Source organism: Coregonus lavaretus, assembly GCF_964263955.1.
Source record: "Coregonus lavaretus genome assembly, chromosome: 32".
NCBI lineage: Eukaryota > Metazoa > Chordata > Actinopteri > Salmoniformes > Salmonidae > Coregonus > Coregonus lavaretus.
The window spans coordinates 3743031-3766778 of NC_140019.1; the positions used below are offsets into that span (position 1 = coordinate 3743031).

At 42.7% G+C, this 23748-nt stretch overlaps 1 protein-coding gene across 1 annotated transcript in view; it reads left to right on the forward strand.

The window, feature by feature from the left end:
• The window catches only part of LOC311107946 (C-terminal-binding protein 1-like), a 65764-nt gene that overhangs the window by 39808 nt on the left and 2208 nt on the right, over window positions 1–23748 (forward strand). The window contains exons 3-5 of the mRNA XM_084150569.1: window positions 13644–13788; window positions 14049–14255; window positions 14547–14761. Coding sequence (XP_084006695.1) covers window positions 13644–13788; window positions 14049–14255; window positions 14547–14761 — 567 coding nt within the window. The remainder of the gene's footprint in view (window positions 1–13643; window positions 13789–14048; window positions 14256–14546; window positions 14762–23748) is intronic.

The following is a 23748-nucleotide window of genomic DNA, read 5'->3' on the forward strand; positions in this document are numbered from 1 at the left end:
GTCTTCCATCAAAATCAAAGAAGTCATCCTGTTTCAGATGAATCTACATCATTCTCTACTACCATCTGCTCTCCTATTTCAACACTATCCTTACTACCATTGACAGCACTCTCCATCCGTATCATAAACTCCTGAGTCACTCTTGCTACATCCTTTAGTTTCAGAAAAGTTGTTGTTGGTGTCTGTGTCATATTTCCTACATTTGTTATTGCCGTCATACCATTAATCTCTTTCAAAATTACTATTAAAATAGTTGCTTTAGTTGATGTATTAACACTCTTAACTATTTCCAGTGGGAAAGTTACAGATATCCTCTGTGTATTATTTACTGTTGGAGTGGCTACTGTAATATACTTCTCCTGAACTCCTTTGGTGACTGTGGAAGCTTCAACAGACTTCAAATCTTCCATCATAAGCGTCACCTTACGAGTTACATAGCCTTTTAATCAATAATTCTTAACCATAACAAACTTTAATGCTTGCACTAAATAAGTACACATATATTCTCCCTGGTCTTTCCATGTAACATTACGCAAAATAAGTGAGCAATCACTCATAACCCTCTTCCACTTCATATCGTTGTACAAAATATACTTCCTTTGACTAGGGGTCACAGCTTCTACTTCTGGTCCTGATAACAACACTTCTTCTCCATAATTATCTCTCCATGTGGGAGGAACGTCACCACCCCCACTCCATCTCTCACATCTACAAGGAAGATGAGCTGTACCACCCATCCTAACCCTAATGACAGTCTTTTCCTCTAAAATTGGTGCTGGAGCGATTGGCTCCCTTGTAATCAAATGTGATATATTTATAGCTTTAATAAACTTTCAATGTTGAAAGAGTTGAATTGCTTCTCACTGTTGTTATAATAGGCTGAAGTGTTGATGTCATTGTTGTTGATTCATCCGTTCTCCCTATAGCTTTTAACTCTTTACTTGTATTTCCATCTACCACCACTAGTGTCACTACATTAACTCTCAGTCCCAACTCTAATCCCTCACTTTCAAACTGTTGATTATAAAAAATACATTTATAATCACCTTGATCCCCCTGCTGGGAATTGTAAATATAGATACTGCAATCACCCTCAATCTGCATTCTTCTCTTATCATTCAGCAACGCATACTTTCTCAATGCAACTGCTCCTAACAGATCTAAACTCCTGCCATATCTATCTTCCCACTGAACTCTGAATTTCCCTTCACCACTGTTCTCCTCCGTGCACTTACATGGGAGCTGAGCTGACTGTCCAAGAGTTCCTTCAACCCTAGTTTTCATAACTTTTTTATCTGACTTTTCTCCTAACTTTTCAAAAAACATTTCACTGATTTATCCACAAATTCCTTTCCCACTAATTTCAGGATATGTGATCGGGAAGTCCACACCTGCTTATGACTTCTTTACACAAGAACTTGGCAACCGATTGAGCATCTTTTCGCTTGGTTGGACATCTTATTCCCCTCTTGGTGTAGGAATGTAACCAAGAATAACAGTCACCCCCTTTTAAACATTATTTTTCAGACATATTGTCCTCCTGCCTATGACATAGTCAATCTATTCAAGCAAATATGATTCCCAAAAAACCCTACTCCTTTATAATCTTTCTCCTAATCTCCCCCCTTGCAACATTAGCTAACCCCTAGCTTCCTGAATCATCAGACCTAATAGGTCTAGAGGCGCTACTATCAACCCCTCATGGTTTCTCCCAAAACAACAATTGATTGCTACTCTAAGGATTTTTTCTATTTTCTTCAAAACACCTGCTTTTGAAAGTCCTTCAATTTCTTGTTCAATCCCTTGGATTACTTCATCTTTCAATGGATACTGATTCTTCCAAGGAGGTCTGCCTCCTCGTCGAAGTTCAACTTTCACCTCAATTGTTGGATCTTTTTCCGGTCCTGATGCTACCAGCTGACACCCTCCTTTCGGATCTTCTGGGCACCCCTAGAATCCTTGCTCCGGGCCCCTATAGGGGTTCACTTGTCCTCCAGATGATCTTGACTTGCTCCCGTATCTTCCTCTGAAATTCCCTCTGATGTTTCCTCCTGGCCCATTGCACTCACAGCAAAGTCACCAACCTGTCCACAATTATAACACACTTCTGAAGATTGCTGGAAGTATGGCTTAAATCTTCCTCCTCTTCCTCTTTCTAAGCCTTCTCGTCCTCTTCCTCTCCAATTCTGTGTCTGTCCAGAAACTGGCTGTGGATATGAAACAACTGGTACCGCTATTGGTGGCTGGTACAATTGCGGTTGGAACTGGTCCGGTTGAAGCTGTGGCAGTGATTGTTAATTTGGTGCACACTGATTCTGCATAACCAAAGCTTGTTTCTTCTCCTTCTTATTCTCCACCAGTTGTATTTCATCAAGTTTTCTGAGAGTTTCTTGGTCCTGTTCTTTCTAGTTGTGTTCCTTTTTCCTGTACAGATCCACTTGATGGGCTATATGATCTGTATAGACGCCTTTTGTCATGCTTCCAAGTCCAACCACCTCTGCCAGTTTGCTCCTTACTGGTGAGGGCAGTCCCATCTGCAGTTTAGCTCTCAAAATTGACTGCTCAATTTGACTCACATCTGGATCATTTCCGGTAATATTTCTCCACACTTGATGAACTCTTGACACATAGGCTCTCGGATTTTCTTGTTGTCGTAGTGGGTCAATCAGAATGTTGTCAGAATACACATTTGTTGGAAACATATCTTTCAGTGCTCTCCACAGCCTATTTCTACTTGCAGCCAACAATTCAGGGTCATTCACTTCAGTCCCCACATATCTATTAAGTCCCGCTCTCTGAAATATTTCTTCCATATCTGGAATCCCAAGGAGATTAGCCAAAAGTCTCTTAATGTCTCCTATGGCTGACTGTGTTCCCACCGTAATTTCTTCCAATTTTGAAATCCAAGGATATGCTCCATCTTGAAGAGTAGGCAGCTTCTCAAGTATATCTGACATATCGGTATTCTTCAAAGGCTTATATTCTAGGTTTTGTCCTCGAATGATCACTGGCATCATTTTCTTACTGGTGCCCTCTTTCCTTGGCCTCAATGTATACTTTTTCTCAAATTCTTGGGATCCTTTTCTCAGCAGTTTTTTCTCCTGTATCTTCAGCTTCTTGAGTTGTTGTTCCAGTTCTCTTACTTCTTCTAAATTATTTGCTTTATCCAGGCATGATACGCATCAGTCTATATCTCTTTCTATTTCTTCTGTGCTAGTCATTGTAGGATAAAATCCTCTTGAATATGAAGCACCTTTAATATCCAAATCTTTATCGCTGTCTTCATCTTCGCTTTCATCAGAACTAGAATATCTTGTATTCTTCTTCTTCAAATCAAATCAAATCAAATCAAATTGTATTGGTCACATGCGCCGAATACAACAGGTGCAGACATTACAGTGAAATGCTTACTTACAGCCCTTAACCAACAGTGCATTTATTTTAAACAAAAAAAGTAAGAATAAAACAACAACAAAAAAGTGTTGAGAAAAAAAGAGCAGAAGTAAAATAAAGTGACAGTAGGGAGGCTATATATACAGTAAAATAAAGTGACAGTAGGGAGGCTATATATACAGGGGGGTACCGTTGCATAGTCAATGTGCGGGGGCACCGGCTAGTTGAGGTAGTTGAGGTAATATGTACATGTGGGTAGAGTTAAAGTGACTATGCATAAATACTTAACAGAGTAGCAGCAGCGTAAAAAGGATGGGGTGGGGGGGCAGTGCAAATATTCCGGGTAGCCATGATTAGCTGTTCAGGAGTCTTATGGCTTGGGGGTAGAAGCTGTTGAGAAGTCTTTTGGACCTAGACTTGGCACTCCGGTACCGCTTGCCGTGCGGTAGCAGAGAGAACAGTCTATGACTAGGGTGGCTGGAGTCTTTGACAATTTTGAGGGCCTTCCTCTGACACCGCCTGGTATAGAGGTCCTGGATGGCAGGGAGCTTTGCCCCAGTGATGTACTGGACCGTACGCACTACCCTCTGTAGTGCCTTGCGGTCAGAGGCCAAGCAGTTGCCATACCAGGCGGTGATGCAACCAGTCAGGATGCTCTCGATGGTGCAGCTGTAGAATTTTTTGAGGATCTGAGGACCCATGCCAAATCTTTTTAGTCTCCTGAGGGGGAATAGGCTTTGTCGTGCCCTCTTCACGACTGTCTTGGTGTGTTTGGACCATAATAGTTCGTTGGTGATGTGGACACCAAGGAACTTGAAGCTCTCAACCTGTTCCACTACAGCCCCGTCGATGAGAATGGGGGCGTGCTCAGTCCTCTTTTTTTTCCTGTAGTCCACAATCATCTCCTTTGTCTTGGTCACGTTGAGGGAGAGGTTGTTGTCCTGGCACCACACGGCCAGATCTCTGACCTCCTCCCTATAGGCTGTCTCATCGTTGTCGGTGATCAGGCCTACCACTGTTGTGTCGTCGGCAAACTTAATGATGGTGTTGGAGTCGTGCCTGGCCATGCAGTCATGGGTGAACAGAGAGTACAGGAGGGGACTGAGCACGCACCCCTGAGGGGCCCCCGTGTTGAGGATCAGTGTGGCAGATGTGTTGTTACCTACCCTTACCACCTGGGGGCGGCCCGTCAGGAAGTCCAGGATCCAGTTGCAGAGGGAGGTGTTTAGTCCCAGGATCCTTAGCTTAGTGATGAGCTTAGAGGGCACTATGGTGTTGAATGCTGAGCTGTAGTCAATGAATAGCATTCTCACGTAGGTGTTCCTCTTGTCCAGGTGGGAAAGGGCAGTGTGGAGTGCGATAGAGATTGCATCATCTGTGGATCTGTTGGGGCGGTATGCAAATTGGAGTGGGTCTAGGGTTTCTGGGATTATGCTGTTGATGTGAGCCATGACCAGTCTTTCAAAGCACTTCATGGCTACAGACGTCAGTGCTACGGGTCGGTAGTCATTTAGGCAGGTTATCTTAGAGTTCTTGGGCACGGGGACTATGGTGGTCTGCTTGAAACATGTTGGTATTACAGACTCAGTCAAGGACATGTTGAAAATACCCCTTCTTTCCGCTCTGGCCAACCTCCGTCTGATCACAGAGTCATATCCACCCCATGATCTCTTCTGAATCACTCTGATCATCATCATCATCATCATCATCATCATCATCATCATCTTCAAGTTCCATCCTCCTGAACCTCACTCCACCCTTAGTTTCCAGACATCTCGTTTTCTTCTTACTTTTGGAGTTTGGATTCATATTTTATGGTCGTTTCTGCTTGTCCTCTCTCTGTTATTCGTTCATCTTCATCATGTTGATGACGTCAGGGTTAAGAATCCCTTCCACTACCGATGGTTGTTCAATGTCACGCCAACGTTTATTCCATTTTCCAGATAACCTTGCAATACCATTAACTAGAGGATTACTTTTTGTACTACATCAACAGGAGTAATTACTTTCATAGTTTTGATGTCCTTTTTTCCCCATTGTAACAACTCTTTTATATTCCTTTATTGTGAATTATTTTATCATTTTAGACTATACAGCTTATGGTTCCCTCCCTTTTTAATTATAATAATTATTTTTTCATTTTATTTTTTTTTAAATTTATTTTATTTTACCAATTTATTAATTAGTGGCAATCTTACCACATCCGATCAGGAAAAGTAAAGGAAAGTAGTCAACTTCAGAGCAATCCAAAAAAGAAAGACCTATAATCCAGCAACACTACAGCACTCACAAACCAATTGCTTAATAAGCACCCAATGACCTTAATTTTACAGAATAATGTCAGTACTCGATTCCCAACACAACTCTAATCAAACCAACTTATGCACAAAAACTCCAATATGCAATTACATCAATTGATCAGTCTGTTGCCAAGTCCCTGTCAAATTGTCACAACATCAAATATGCTAGGCACACAAAATATCCTCTATGGGAAGGTACGTTTTGTAAACAGAACAGTACTAGCCTTGATTTGACTTGATCCGTTGCAGCACACTCTGTTGCATGATGCACTCGTCAGCACTTCCTCTCTCTCTCTGTCTCCTCCTTCTCATCGTCTCTCATATCACAGAAGAACAAAGAACAGACAATAATTTAGTAGTTTATGCACTCACTGAGTTATTTCAACCATTCAATATTCCTCTAGCCACATTCGCTCTAAGAAATAAGCAAACAACTTAACTCAGGAATAGTATAAATAACTCAATAACATTTCATTTTATTTATTTATTTAATTATTTTTATTTTTAATCCGTCAACATATCTCTCTCATTTATCTATTCAATAGATCTCAATCAGATAGTTTCATCGTTAAGCAACAGCCTATTTAACAAACAGAACACTTTATTAGTGTTTAAATCTCCTCCACCCTCTCTGTCCGCTCTGAGTCTGCGTCTCCCAGCAGCTCAGTGCAGGCAGGGGAGTGGCATATTTGCCCTACGTAACTCTAAACTCATAAAATCCCACGCATGCGTAGTTCATTCACCAATACGATTTCAGAGTGGATGAAGCTCTCTCCCAGCTAAACAACAGAAAGTAGACAAACCAACTTTACCTCCGTTCTTCATGAGGCAAACAGTAACACTTAACAGAGCTCACAAACCAACATAAAACATGGAACACAAATCCTACTTTGAAGTTTCTTAACGTCACTTTATCCTAATCTGCAGATTTATAGTTATTTTCTTATCCATTACAAAACATCTCTATACACTATTAAAAACTCCTCCCTGTAGGCTCATGATATTCTAATAGTTAGTAAACGTTCTCTTTTTATAGAGAGTCATAACATTTTTTAACCTTAACGTCCTTCCAGGGGGCTCACATATAGTTAACAACCACCAACGTTCTCACCCACGGAGACTCACAAGATCTCCAACACAAATCCCATCCCAACATGAGTCGAGACACAGCTCAGACACAACAGAGACGTCTCCACTCCACCATTTTTCTCTCTCCCACACACACACACACATACACAGTTTAAGAGGCTTTTTCCGTTCCTACGGACCCCTAAGGCAGCATTCTACCTCCATTGCGCCGTTTTTTCATTGTTCCTAAATTTATGCTACCACGAGTTCGCGGACATTCAATGAGCGGTTATATCAAACATATAGTTCGTCAACCATAAGTTGAGCGGTAACTTGCAATCGAATGTATATACCACAACCCCAAGTCCCCGGGACATACCTAAATTCACCTAATGCGCTTTTAGGATTTTCGGTCCATCCTAATGATCGCCTCGTTTGAGGGCTTCCATAGATCCGCAATGTCCTAATTTGTATAAATTTTCCTTGGCCTTATTGCTTCATTCTATTCTTCAATAGTTATAGACACTCCCCCCTGTTTGCGTTGTTACCAGCACAAACAAATTTAGAATTTTAGAAAGGACTCCTATCCCACAGCAAATAACAGCAAAATTTGCACACATAAGTCTTTTAAACGGTACATTTCTCCAGCGCACACACCCATAAGCAAGCGAACCGACCAGCGCACAAAAATTGTGAGAAATCTCACCTTATGAGCAGGCGTCTTGAGCGGGAGTCACTTCGCAGCTCATGAATGGAACACTGGAGAGATGCATCACGCCCCAAACGTTCCTCGTCGCCATTCTGTGGTATCTAAAAATATGATGCTAATTATGCTGTGAGACCAAGGAGTCCGCTTACACTGTACTTTGATTATAAAGGTTTGTTTACATCACAAGATTTCAGCGTAAATTGACAGACATCTGCAGGCATCTGGAGAACAACGGACTCAAAATAATATTTTGTTCTGTCCTCCTTTGTCCCCACCAAGTATTTATAATCTTTCCCATGATATGGGTGGTTTCCCCTAGAGACCAATCCCATGACTCCACACAACAGACTTCCTCTGTTCTAGATTGCCCCTATGAAACTGCTCCCCAGATGCTTCCCTAAGCTGAATCAACATCCTCCAAGATACCATTTTCAAACGTTAGCAAAGTCATACATTCCTTAGAGACCACACCCTCACTGTACTTGGTGTTACCTTATGTTGTAAACTGTCATGGTCAAAACATATAGATTCAATGGTTGTAAAGATTGGGAAAGGTCTGTCCGTAATAAAGAGATGATCTTGGTTTTTACCACCACACTCCACAAAGCAAGTCCTGCAGGCTCTAGCTTTATCTTATCTTGATTATTGTCCAGTCATATGGTCAAGTGCTGCAAAGAAAGACCTATTTAAGCTGCAGCTGGCCCAAAACAGAGCCGCACGTCTTGCTTTTCATTGTAATCAGAGGGCGAATATTAATACTATGCATGCCAGTCTCTCTTGGCTAAGAGTTGAGGAAAGACTGACTGCATCACTTCTTGTTTTTATAAGAAACTTGTTTGTGTTGGAAATTCAAAATTGTTTGCATAGTCAACTTACACACACAAATACCCCACCAGACATGCCACCAGGAGTCTTTTCACAGTCCCCAGGTCCAGAACAAATTCAAGGAAACGTACAGTATTATACAGAGCCATGAGTGCATGGAACTCCCTTCCATCTTATATAGCGCAAGTGAACAGCAAACCTGTTCGGGGCCCCGTGTAGCTCAGTTGTTAGAGCATGGCGCTTGCAATGCCAGGGTTGGTTAAATACAGTAAACATGTATCAGTTGAATGTGAATTTCAAAAAACCGAACTTCAAATCATACATTAGACCATTATTTGATATGTACAGTACATTTTAATTTGCTCATAGATAATCTTAAAATCAAGTCTCAGGTTAAAACAACTGTTCGCTCTTATGTAAACACAGACTCCCCCACCGTTAGGGTTGCATTATTTTCTCAAAACCTTGTAATTCTCAATTTCAATTTCAGAATCATTAACAGAACAGTCCAGCCATGTCTCCGTAAAGCACACAATCCCTGCATTGCTACTGCCTATAGGCATACGAATCTCGTTGATTTTGGGAACAAGGCTACGGACATTCAGATGCATCAAATTCAAACCTTTAGCTGAGCAGAAGCCCATGGTCCGATCCGCTTCCAGCAGACCAGATGATCTGCAGTGTTTTTCCTGGGAACATGGCCATGTTGTTACTTGCTCTCGATGGTAGAACTCCTTGTATCTGTACCCGCAGATGGTCCTCTGTTAGCGCCGCTGTCTCCCTTTCTCCTACGGTGTTCCAAATTGCCTCTGCTGCACTCTTCCCTCTAATTCGCGTCCGGTCCTGCTCTGTCAGATGTGCCGCCTCTGCCCTTTCTTCTCCCGTAGTCGTAATCGCCTCGGCTGGAGTCTCTCCACGCCGGGTCATTGTAGCCCTGCTGGGGAGATAGCTCCATCTGCTCAGACCACAACCCCATGTCCCTCCCCGCATTCCACACCTCGGCCGAGGCACTGGCATCCAGGAGAGGGAAATCTTCAACAGCGACCCCAAGCTTTCTTAAGAATGCTACACATCTATCCAAGGAGTTTGCGCGCAGTCGTTGGCAATGCGTTCACGGACTGGTCTCATCTTTAGCCAGCTTATTCAAAGCTAGATCAGTTTTGGAAACTTTAGCGAACAAATACCAACTCTCAGTGCACAACGCCTGTAGGAGGTGCACAGACTACCCAAGTGGAGAGTTTAGCTGGCGCAAAGTCAGAGCCTCTTGTGTTCCAGAAATGTTTGTTTCTCTTGCTCAGTATGAAGTGAAGAGTAGAGAATTAAAGGAATTAATCAGAGCCTTGGGGTATCACCTGTGGAAGGTGGGGCTTCCGGTGAGGTGCGGTTTTCATTGGCCTTGTCAGGCGTGGTTGTATATCCTTCAAGTAGAGATCGCTCGAGCGTGACATCCCATGGTGTTGTACCAAGAATACCGACTGACAGGGTTGGGGAGTAACTGATTACATGTAATTTGATTACCAAAAAAAATACTTTAATCAGTGTGGTGGATATTTTAATCAATAATGAGGAGAGACAAGGTCAATCACCAATCAGAATATTAACTTTATTTAAAACGTATCGATAAGGGAGCTGGTCACAATGCCCACACCAAAGTGAATAGAGTGATAGCCCACTGAGTGGAGTGAGCCTCTGGGTTATATACTATCTCAGGATAGGTCAGGATAGGTGCAACCTCAGAGATAACATATAATGGTTCCAGACACTAACCCCACACATCCTGTGCCAGACCTTAGGCCCAAATACAAAGAACTCATTGTTTTGTTCAGTAATAAGAATGTAGAAGGACATTTGTTGTTACTTAGTTTCCACCTTGCTAGAAAGGGAACCAGGGGAGAGAACAATCTCCCAAGGCCAAAGGAGGGGGCGACTGACACACAGACATTGTGGAGACAAGTGATTGGTTCCCATTACTCATGCCATCCCTTCACATGGTTTGCAATAGGTAAAGACACATATTCACATATGGAAACAATGTTTCCTTCTGACCTCCTTTGCCCTATTCTCTTTCTGATATTATGCATAGCAACAGGGACATGTGATAGACAAGCCTGACCTCTCCCCTCTCTAGGCCCCAGGTGACTGAGGCCCACATGAGGGAGGAAGTGCAGTCTCCGAAAGGAGACATTCTAATATCAACAGTTCAACAGTTCAATCATATAAGCATATTCTGCAGATAAGACATCATAATAATCTATATTACTTAGCTAATTCTGATTTCTCCACCACATCAGTTACGTTACCAGCAAAAATGTTGGAATCAGATTACAGATACTTAAAAAAAAACTAGATGATTACTTCCAGGATTACTTTTAAATTCACAAAGGATGTTTGCGAGAAAAAAATCCATAATGACACCTTTCTGTTTTCTCAATCACATTCAATTCAGCATTGAAAATGGTGCAAGTTTAAGTTTGTTCCACCTGAGCGAGTCTGACCACAAGTCAGAGACCACTATGATGACATACCAAATGCGTTTTATGGATCCTTTTTGTCTTTTTCTAATGCCTCTTAAGGGGAAAGTAATCGAAAAGTAACTGAAAGTAATCCGATTACGTTACTGAGTTTGGGTAATACAAAAGTTACGTTACTGTTTACAGTTTTAGACAGTTAACTAGTAACTGTAATGAATTACATTTAGAAAGTAACCTACCCAACCCTGCTGACTGAAGGCGAGGTCAGTACAGGTGCATCAAAGCTGGGACCGAGAGACTGAAAAACAGCTTCTATCTCAAGGCCATCAGACTGTTAAATAGCCATCACTAGCCGGCTAGCACCCGGTTACTCAACCCTGCACCTTAGAGGCTGCTGCCCTATACATAGACATGGTGTCACGCCCTGACATAGAGTTCTCTAGTTGGTTTGGTCAGGGTGTGAATATCTATGTGTAGATCTATGTTATCTATTTCTATGTTGGCCGGGTGTGGTTCCCAATCAGAGGCAGCTGTCGATCGTTGTCTCTGATTGGGAATCATACTTAGGTAGCCATTTTGCCTACCTATGTTGTGGGATCTTGTTTCAGTTTGGCTTGTTGGATGTTTAGCCTTTTGAACGTCATGTTCTGTTTGATTTTGTTTAATATAATAAACACTATGTACGCATACCACGCAGCACCTTGGTCCAATCCTTTACACGACGGACGTGACACATGGAATCACTGGCCACTTTAATAATGGAACACTAGTCACTTTAATAATGTTTACATACTGCTTTACTCATCTCACCCTTTGCCTTGATGACAGCTTTGCACAGTCTTGGCATTCTCTCAACCAGCTTCATGAGGTAGTCACCTGGAATGCATTTCAATTAACAGGTGTGCTTTCTTAAAAGTTCATTTGTGGAATGTATTTCCTTCTTAATGCGTGTGAGCCAATCAGTTGTGTTGTGACAAGGTAAGGGGTGTATACAGAAGATAGCCCTATTTGGTAAAAGACCAAGTCCATATTATGGCAAGAACAGCTCAAATAAGCAAAGAGAAACGACAAGCGCTATGATGAAACTGGCTCTCATGAGGACCGCCACAGGAATGGAAGACCCAGAGTTACCTCTGCTGCAGAGGACAAGTTCATTAGAGTTACCAGCCTCAGAAAAAGCAGTCCAATGAAATGCTTCACAGAGTTCAAGTAACAGACACATCTCAACATCAACTGTTCAGAGGGGACTGTGTGAATCAGGCCTTCATGGTCGAATTGCTGCAAAGAAACCACTACTAAAGGACACCAATAATAAGAAGAGACCTGCTTGGGCCAAGAAACACGAGCAATGGACATTAGACCGGTGGAAATGTGCCCTTTGGTCTGGAGTCCAAATGTGTGATTTTTGGTTCCAACCGCCGTGTCTTTGTGAGACGCGGTGTGGGTCAACGTAAAGCATGGAGGAGGAGGTTTTATGGTGTGGGGGTGCTTTGCTGGTGACATTGTCTGTGATTTATTTAAAATTCAAGGCACACTTAACCAGCATGGCTACCACCCGCAATCTGCAGCGATACGCCATCCCATCTGGTTTGGGCTTAGTGGGACTATTATTTGTTTTTCAACAGGACAATGACCCAACACACCTCCAGGCTGTGTAAGGGCTATTTTACCAAGAAGGAGGGGGATGGAGTGCTGCATCAGATGACCTGGCCTCCACAATCCCCCGACCTCAACCCAATTGAGATGATTTGGGATGAGTCGGACGGCAGAGTGAAGGAAAAGCAGCTAACAAGTGCTCAGCATGTGTGGGAACTCCTTCAAGACTGTTGGAAAAGCATTCCAGGTGAAGCTGGTTGAGAGAATACCAAGAGTGTGCAAAGCTGTCATCAAGGCAAAGGGTGGCTTTTTGAATAATTTGTTTAACACTTTTTTGGTTACTACATGATTCCATATGTGTTATTTCATAGTTTTGATGTCTTCACCATTATTACACAATGTAGAAAATAGTAAAGAAATAACAAATAAATAAACTTGATTAGTAGGTGTGTCCAAACTTTTGACTGGTACTGTATATACTGTATTCTATTCTACTGTATTTTAGTCAATGCCACTCCGACATTGCTCGTCCTAATATTGATATATTTCTTAATTCCATTATTTAACTTTTAGATTTGTGTATTGTATTGTGAATTGTTAGATACTACCAGTGGTGGAAAAAGTGCTCTATTGTCATTCTTGAGTAAAAGTAAAGATACGTTAATAGAAAATGACTCAAGTAAAAGTCACCCAGTAAAATACTACTTGAGTAAAAGTCTACAAGTATTTTGTTTTAAATATACTTAAGGATAAAAATAAATGGCATTGCTAAAATGTACTTAAGTGTCAAAAGTAAAAGTATAAATCATTTCAACTTCCTTATATTAAGCAAACCAGACGGCACAATTGTCTTGTTTTTTAAATGTATGGAGTAGAAGGTACATTATTTTCTTTAGGAATGTAGGGAAGTAAAAGTTGCCTAAAATATAAATAGTAAAGTAAAGTACAGATACCCCAAAAAACTACTTAAGCAGTACTTTAAAGGTAAGTACTTTACACCACTGGATACTACTGCACTGTTGGAGCTAGGAACACAAGCATTTCGCTACACCCGCATCTGCTAAATGTGTATGTTACCAATAAAATTTGATGTGATTTGAAAGATTAGCTACTACTACAAGAGCCCATCGGAGAGCCCATGTCAGGGCCTTTGGAGTAAACAACACAGCCACAGTTAATGCATTCTGATGACACATTAGTTCAAAGTGGTCTATTTCTCTTATTGAAGGGTGCTATATAACTGTCCTCTGTGTACTAAACCTGAGAGCTTTCTGTTGGCAGGTACTGAACGAGGCTGTAGGAGCTCTGATGTACCACACCATCACGCTAATGAGGGAGGACCTGGAGAAATTCAAGGCACTTCGGATCATCGTCCGCATAGGCAGCGGCTTCGACAATATCGACATCAAGTCGGCTGGAGATTTAGGTGAGGCCCTGCACGTCTCTTTCTCGACTTAATACAGATGTCCACCCAAAGACTTGCAGGCTCAGAAAGACTTGCAGGCTCACTAGGTCAAATATTGTATAATTTTCTGCATGTTATGGTATTCCATTTAAAACAAAGTGCAACTGCTCAGAACTCCATAATAAAAATAACTTTTTGATATAGTAAACGTCTATACTTACCTTACATTACCCCGCCTTACATTAGTAGTAGAGGTTTACAATAGTCCCCTCTACCAATAGGGATAGCAGTGTGTAACATGCCAGCAGCGTCGGTGGAGGAGACAGCGGACTCCACACTGTGTCACATCCTGAACTTGTACAGACGAACCACGTGGCTCCACCAGGCACTGCGCGAGGGCACTAGTGTACAGAGCGTGGAGCAGATCAGAGAGGTGGCGTCCGGGGCGGCGCGTATCCGCGGGGAGACACTTGGCATCATCGGCCTCGGTTAGTCGGAGATCTTTCAGTACAATGTTGTATTACACTACCCAACTAGCTATTAGCTGAAGAAAAGATTGTGGGTATAATGAATAGGAAATCGGTTGTTTAGATATGGGCTTGTTCAGTAGTGTTTTCGATAGCTTTTCTGTATGCCATTGTTTGCTGTGAATTGTTACAAAACAGGCATGGTATATGCTGTAAGGATTTCACCTTTATTGCATCCCTTTGGTGTAACTACAGTATTTACTTGTCTGTGAATTACTCAAATGTCCATGTTGTGTTGTTGTGTATCCTCAGGTCGTGTTGGCCAGGGTGTAGCACTGAGAGCCAAAGCCTTTGGGTTCAACGTGATCTTCTACGACCCATACCTGTCTGACGGGGTGGAGCGAGCCCTGGGCCTGCAGCGCGTCAACACCCTCCAGGACCTGCTTTTCCACAGCGACTGTGTCACCCTCCACTGCAGCCTCAATGAGCACAACCACCACCTCATCAATGACTTCACCATCAAACAGGTCAGGAACATGACACATGCACACACACAATCTAATTTAGGCCTACGAAAAAGGGGGACACATATTGTACAATTCAGGGGCACAATTTTGGATTAAGAAGTGGGGGGGGGGGGTACTTTTTAAATGTAATCTAAATGATATCTGTATCTCTTGTAGGCCACATCACTGCTGTCATCCTTACCCCCAAGTTGGATGTATAATACATGATTTGGATGCCGACAGCAGTCTCACCATTGGAAAAGATAGCTTGCACTGTAGCCTACAAAAGCCTAATTCTGCTATTTTCCTGTGATCCATTAAACACATTTGTTGTGTCATCATAGTGGTCTCTGACTTGTGGTCAGACTCACTCAGGTGCAACAAACTTAAATGTGCACCTTTTTTCAATGCTGATTTGAATGTCATTGAAAAAACTGGAAGGTGTCAAAATGTATTTTGAAATGAATTTTAAAGTAACCCTAGAAGTAATCATATATATATATTTTCAAGTATTTCTAATCTGATTACAATATTTTTGCTGGTAAAGTAACGGAGTATAGCTACAGTTTTTTTGTAATCAGTTGCATATTTTAGATGCTTCTCACTGACAGCCGCAACTCGACAATCAGCTATTTCATATTTGCCAAATTGCGGCCTTCCTGACTCACTCGGCTATGCGCTTGTGATTTACCATATGATTGCGATATAACCAATTTGATCCCAGGAAATCCTACTGCATTTTCAACAGTTCTAATAAGTCAGGAGACAATACAACCAACAAATGAAGTTCATTTATATATATATATATATATATATATATATATATATATATATATATATTTTAAGCCAGCCTGATTGGGTGGGTCAGTGTTCAATCTGGCAGGGCCTCTGCCCAGCCAGGCCCTGCTGTGGCTTCGCCTCTGATTTACAGGCAGCTCAGTGGCAAGTACATCTCTTTGAAATAACTTCTAAGCCTATTCACAATGATATTGGGCTGGATGCTGATAGGCGAAACTTGCTGAATGATCAGAGAAATGATATGATTATTTTTTTTTTGGCTATTTACAGAAAAATAAGTCCTGGATGCTTTGATAGCAATAGACAACAAGAAATCTACAGGGGCCGACCAATTGGATCCCGGTCTGCTTAAGTGTGCAGCACCCATCAATGTTGACTCAATAACCCACATTTAAGGAAGTATTCCAAAAGTATGGAAATAAGCTCTTGTGCTGCCACTCCATAAGGGCAGGAATAGTAGAGATCTTACTAATTATCGCCCCATTTCAAGGCTTCCTTGTCTAGCTAAAATTCTTGAATCCTTGGTAAATGTACAACTTTGTTCTTTTTTAACTGAGAAATGTATTTTGAATGTAAACCAATCAGGGTTTAGGCCTGGGCATAGCACTATTACAGCAACCACTTTAGTTTTTTATGATCTTGTCAAAGCTTTAGACACTAAAATGAAATGTGCTGCTTTGTTTGTGGACCTGTCAAAAGTAATTTTTCCAACAATTGTTTACAGGCAGATTATTTCACTTATATTTCACTGTATCACAATTCCAGTGGGTCAGAAGTTTACATAAACTAAGTTGACTGTGCCTTTAAAAAGCTTGGAAAATTCCAGAAAAGGATGTCATGGCTTTAGAAGCTTCTGATAGGCTAATTGACATCATTTTAGTCAATTGGAGGTGTACCTGTGGATGTATTTCAGGGCCTACCTTCAAACTCAGTATCTCTTTGCTTGACATCATGGGGAAAAAAAAGAAATCAGCCAAGACCTCAGAAAACATTTTGTAGACCTCCACAAGTCTGGTTCATCCTTGGGAGCAATTTCCAAACGCATGAAGGTAGCAAGTTCATCTGTACAAACAATAGTACGCAAGTTTAAACAGCCTGGGACCACGCAGCCGTCATACCGCTCAGGAAGGAGATGCGTTCTGTCTCCTGGAGATGAACATACGTTGATGCGAAAAGTGCTAATCAATCCCAGAACAACAGCAAAGGACCTTGTGGACCTCGACTGGCGCCGACGAAGATGGCGGCCTCGCGACTAGCTCTTAGGAAACTTTGCAGTATTTTGTTTTTTTATGTATTATTTTTTACATTATTAGCTCAGAAAGTGTTTTGCATCATTACATACAGCTGGGAAAAACTATTTCATATCAGAGCGGCGGTAACTCACCAGCATTACGACCAGGAATACGACTTTCCCGAAGCAGATCCTTTGTTTGCTCTCCCCAGGGCAACTGAACTGATTCCAGCGGCCGACCCAAAACATCACCGGCGGAGGAGAGACACTCGGAGCGGCCTGTTGGTCCGACTTAGGAGGCGCGCACACCACCCACCGGTTCCAAGTATTCTACTCGCTGATGTTCAATCTTTGGTTAACAAAGTCGACAAACTACGGGCAAGGATTTCTTTCCAGAGAGACATCAAGGCCTGTAATATACTCTGTTTCACGGAAACATTGCTCTCTTGGGATATTCTGTCAGAATCGGTCCAGCCAGATGGGTTCTCAGTTCATCACACAGAAAGGAATAAATATCTCTCCAGGAAGCAGAAGGGCGGCGGTGTGTGTTTCATGATTAACAACTTGTGGTGTAATTGTAGTAACATAGAAGAACTCGAGTCCCTCTGTTCACCCGACCTAGAATATCTCACAATCAAATGCCGACCGTATTATCTCCCAAGATAATTTTCTTCGGTTATAGTCACGGCCGTGTATATCCCCCATCAAGCCGATAGACTGTAAACTCAACTTCCAGACTCACATAAAGAATCTCCAATCCAAAGTTAAATCTAGAATCGGCTTCCTATTTCGCAACAAAGCCTCCTTCACTCATGCTGCCAAACATGCCCTCGTAAAACTGACTATCCTACCGATCCTTGACTTCGGCGATGTCATTTACAAAATAGCCTCCAACACTCTACTCAGCAAATTGGATGTAGTCTATCACAGTGCCATCCGTTTTGTTTCCAAAGCCCCATACACTACCCACCACTGTGACCTGTACGCTCTTGTTGGCTGGTCCTCACTACATGTTCGTCGTCAAACCCACTGGCTCCAGGCCATCTATAAATCACTGCTAGGCAAATCCCCGCCTTATCTTAGCTCATTGGTCACCATAGCAGCACCCACCCGTAGTCTGCGCTCCAGCAGGTATATCTCACTGGTCATTCCCAAAGCCAACACCTCCTTTGGCCGCCATTCCTTCCAGTTCTCTGCTGCCAATGACTGGAACGAATTGCAAAAATCTCTGAAGCTGGAGACTCTTATCTCCCTCAATAACTTTAAGCATCAGTTGTCAGAGCACCTTACCGATCACTGCACCTGTACACAGCCCATCTGAAATTAGCCCACCCAACTACCTCATCCCTATATTGTTATTTATTTTGCTCTTTTGCACCCCAGTATCTCTATTTGCACATAATCTCTTGCACATCTAGCATTCCAGTGTTAATACTATTGTAATTATTCTGCACTATAGCCTATTTATTGCCTTACCTCCATAACTTGCTACATTTGCACACACTGTATATATATTTTCTGTTGTATTTTTGACTTTATGTTTTTTTACCCCATATGTAACTCTGTGTTTATTGCACTGCTTTGCTTTATCTTGGCCAGGTCACAGTTGTAAATGAGAACCTGTTCTCAACTGGTTTACCTGGTTAAATAAAGGTGGGGAAAAAAAATAAAAATAAAAATACCACGAGGACCCTCAAAGAACTTCACTGAACCTTATGCAAACTGAAAACCACATATCCTGAGGCTGCATTTATTGTAGCCGCAGATTTTAACAAAGCAAATTTGAGGACTAGGCTGCCGAAGTTCTATCAACATATCGACTGTTGTATTCGCACTGCTAAAATCCTCGACCATTGCTATTCAAACTTCCGGGATGGTTATAAGGCTCTCCTCTGCCCTCCTTTCGGCAAATCTGACCACGACTCCATTTTGCTTCTCCCTTCCTATAGGCAGAAACTCAAACAGGAAGTACCTGTGCCAAGGACTATTCAACGCTGGTCTGACCAATCAGAATCCACGCTTCAAGATTGTCTTGATCATGCGGACCCATGATATGTTCCGGGTAGCTTCCGAAAATAATTTAGACATATACACTGAAACAGTGACTGAGTTTATCAGGAAGTGTATAGGTGATGTTGTGTCCACTGTGACTATTAAAACCTACCCTAACCAGAAACCGTGGATAGATGGCAGCATTCGCGCAAATCTGAAAGCGCGAACCACCGCATTCAACCATGGCAAGGTGACTGGGAATATGGCAGAATACAAACAGTGCAGCTACTCAATCCGCAAGGCAATTAAACTGGCAAAACATCAGTATAGAGACAAAGTGGAGTTGCAATTCAACGGCTCAGACACGAGATGTATGTGGCAGGTTCTACAGACAATCACGGACTACAAAAAGAAAACCAGCCACATCGCCGACATCAACGTCTCGCTTCCAGACAAGCTAAACACCTTCTTCACCCGCTTTGAGGATAACACAGTGCCACTGACGAGGCCCACTACCAAGGACTGTGACCTCTCCTTCTCCATGGCCAAAGTGATTAAGACATTTAAGCATGTTAACCCCCGCAAGGCTGCCAGCCCAGACGGCATCCCTAGCCGCGTCCTCAGAGCATGTACAGACCAGCTGGATGGTGTGTTCATGGACATATTCAATCTCTCCCTTTCCCAGTCTGCTGTTCCCACATGCTTCAAGAGGGCCACCATTGTTCCTGTAACCAAGAAAGCAAAGGTAACTGAACTAAATGACTATCGCCCTGTAGCACTCACCTCTGTCATCATGAAGTGCTTTGAGAGACTAGTCAAGGATCATATCACCTCTACCTTACCTGTCACCCTAGACCCACTTCAATTTGCTTACCGCCCCAATAGATCCACAGACGATGCAAGCGCCATCACACTGCACACTGCCCTATCCCATCTGGACAAGAGGAATACCTATGTAAGAATGCTGTTCATTGACTATAGCTCAGCATTCAACACCATAGTACCCTCCAAGGTCATCAATAAGCTTGAGGCCCTGGGTCTGAACCCCGCCCTGTGCAACTGGGTCCTGGACTTCCTGATGGGCCACCCCCAGGTGGTGAAGGTAGGAAACAACATCTCCACTTCGCTGATCCTCAACACTGGGGCCCCACAAGGGTGCGTGCTCAGCCCCCTCCTGTACTCCCTGTTCACCCATGACTGCGTGGCCAAGCACGCCTCCAACTCAATCATCAAGTTTGCAGACGACACAACAGTAGTAGGCTTGATTACCAACAATGACAAGACCGCCTACAGGGAGGAGGTGAGGGATCTAGGAGTGTGGTGCCAGGAAAATAACCTCTCACTCAACATCAACAAAACAAAGGAGATGATCGCGGACTTCAGGAAACAGCAGAGGGTGCACCCCCCTATCCACATCGACGAGGACCGCAGTGGAGAAGGTGGAAAGCTTCAAGTTCCTTGGCGTACACATCACCGACAAACTGAAATGGTCCACCCACGCAGACAGTGTGGTGAAGAAGGCGCAAACGAGGCTGAAGAAATTTGGCTTATCACCTAAAACCCTCACAGACTTTTACAGATGCACAATTGAGAGCATCCTGTCCTGTCGGGCTGTATCACTGCCCGGTACGGCAACCGCACCACCCACAACCGCAGGGCTCTCCAGAGGGTGGTGCGGTCTGCCGAAAGCATTTCCGGGGGCAAACTACCCGCCCTCCAAGACACATACAGCACCCGATGTCACAGGAAGGCCAAAAAGATCATCAAGGACATCAACCACCCGAGCCACTGCCTTTTCACCCAGCTATCATCCAGAAGGTGATGTCAGTACAGGTGCATCAAAGCTGGGACCGAGAGAATGAAAAACAGCTTCTATCTCAAGGCCATCAGACTGTTAAATAGCCATCACTAGCACATTTGAGGCTTCTGCTGCCTATTGAAATCGCTGGCCACTTTAAGAAATGGAACACTAGACACTATAAAAATGTTTACATATCTTGCACTACTCATCTCATATGTATATACTGCATTCTATTCTATAATATTCTTCTGTATCTTAGTCCATGCCGCTCTGTCATAGCTTGTCTATATACAGTGGGGAGAACAAGTATTTGATACACTGCCGATTTTGCAGGTTTTCATACTTACAAAGCATGTAGAGGTCTGTAATTTTTATCATAGGTACACTTCAACTGTGAGAGACGGAATCTAAAACTAAAATCCAGAAAATCACATTGTATGATTTTAAAGTAATTAATTTGCATTTTATTGCATGACATAAGTATTTGATACATCAGATAAGCATAACTTAATATTTGGTACAGAAACCTTTGTTTGCAATTACAGAGATCATACGTTTCCTGTAGGTCTTGACCAGGTTTGCACACACTGCAGCAGGGATTTTGGCCCACTCCTCCATACAGACCTTCTCCAGATCCTTCAGGTTTCGGGGCTGTCGCTGGGCAATACGGACTTTCAGCTCCCTCCAAAGATTTTCTTGTGGGTTCAGGTCTGGAGACTGGCTAGGCCACTCCAGGACCTTGAGATGCTTCTTACCGAGCCACTCCTTAGTTGCCCTGGCTGTGTGTTTCGGGACGTTGTCATGCTGGAAGACCCAGCCACGACCCATCTTCAATGCTCTTACTGAGGGAAGGAGGTTGTTGGCCAAGATCTCGCGATACATGGCCCCATCCATCCTCCCCTCAATACGGTGCAGTCGTCCTGTCCCCTTTGCAGAAAAGCATCCCCAAAGAATGATGTTTCCACCTCCATGCTTCACGGTTGGGATGGTGTTGTTGGGTTTGTACTCATCCTTCTTCTTCCTCCAAACACGGCAAGTGGAGTTTAGACCAAAAAGCTATATTTTTGTCTCATCAGACCACATGATCTTCTCCCATTCCTCCTCTGGATCATACAGATGGTCATTGGCAAACATCAGACGGGCCTGGACATGCACTGGCTTGAGCAGGGGGACCTTGCGTGCGCTGCAGGATTTTAATCCATGACGGCGTAGTGTGTTACTAATGGTTTTCTTTGAGACTGTGGTCCCAGCTCTCTTCAGGTCGTTGACCAGGTCCTGCCGTGTAGTTCTGGGCTGATCCCTCACCTTCCTCATGATCATTGATGCCCCACAAGGTGAGATCTTGCATGGAGGCCCAGACCGAGGGTGATTGACCGTCATCTTGAACTTCTTCCATTTTCTAATAATTGCACCAACAGTTGTTGCCTTCTCAACCAAGCTGCTTGCCTATTGTCCTGTAGCCCATCCCAGCCTTGTGCAGGTCTACAATTTTATCCCTGATGTCCTTACACAGCTCTCTGGTCTTGGCCATTGTGGAGAGGTAGGAGCCTGTTTGATTGAGTGTGTGGACAGGTGTCTTTTATACAGGTAACGAGTTCAAACAGGTGCAGTTAATACAGTTAATGAGTTGAGAACAGGAGGGCTTCTTAAAGAAAAACTAACAGGTCTGTAAGAGCCGGAATTCTTACTGGTTGGTAGGTGATCAAATACTTATGTCATGCAATAAAATGTAAATTAATTACTTAAAAATCATACAAGTTGAAGTGTACCTATGATAAAAATTACAGACCTCTACATGCTTTGTAAGTAGGAAAACCTGCAAAATCGGCAGTGTATCAAATATTACACTCAAACAGTGTCTCCTCTCATATGCTGAACTGGTCGCAACTGTATGTATATATTCTTAAATCTCATTCCTGTGAAATTGTTAAATATTACTGCATTGTCGGAGCTAGAATCACAAGCATTTTGCTACACCCGCTATAACATCTGCTAAACACGTGTATGTGAAAAATACAATTTGATTTGACTTGATTTGAAGATGCTTGAGAAAACAGGTACAAAAGTATCTATGTCCACAGTAAAACGAGTCCTATATCGACATAACCTGAAAGGCCGCTCATCAAGGAAGAAGCCACTGCTCCAAAACCGCAATAAAAAAGCCAGACTACGGTTTGCAACTGCACATGGGGACAAAGATCGTACTTTTTGGAGAAATGTCCTCTGGTCTGATGAAACAAAAATATAACTGTTTGGCCATAATGACCATCGTTATGTTTGGAGGAATAAGGGGGTTGCTTGCAAGCCGAAGAACACCATCCCAACCATGAAGCATGGGGGTGGCAGCATCATGCTGTGGGGGTGCTTTGCTGCAGGAGGGACTGGTGCACTTCACAAAATAGATGGCATTATGAGGAAGGAAAATTATGTGGACATATTGAAGCAAAAGGTATTGGAGTGGCCATCACAAAGCCCTGACCTCAATCCTATAGGAAATTTGTGGGCAGAACTGAAAAAGCGTGTGAGAGCAAGGAGGCCTATAAACCTGACTCAGTTACACCAACTCTGTCAGGTGGAATGAGCCAAAATTCACCCAAATTATTGTGGTAAGCTTGTGGAAGGCTATCCAAAACGTTTGACCCAAGTTAAACTATTTAAAGGCAATGCTACCAAATACTAATTGTGTGTATGTAAACTTCTGACCCACTGGGAATGTGATGAAAGAAATAAAAGCTGAAATAAATCATTCTCTTTACTTTTATTCTGACATTTCACATTCTTAAAATAAACTGACCTAAAACAGGGAATTTTTACTAGGATAAGATGTCAGGAATTGTGAAAAACTGAGTTTAAATATATTTGGCGAAGGTGTATGTAAACTTCAGACTTCAACTGTAACACTGCGATAACCTTCACCCTCCCCAATGCCGCACCTCACATAGTCAATTCTCTATCAAATACTCTGGAATTCTTATCCTCACATTGCCAAAACCTCATCTTCCCACAATAACTTCAAGCGAAGACATGGGGTCAGCCTGATGAACCAAACTACTCAGTAATCTTCTCCATATAGCCCAATTCTCACACACTCACATCCACACATGCGCACACACTTTAAAAAATGTTTTTGTGATTGTTGATCCGTTCATTTGTACATTTATGATTAGTGGGTTTTGTTATCTGTTT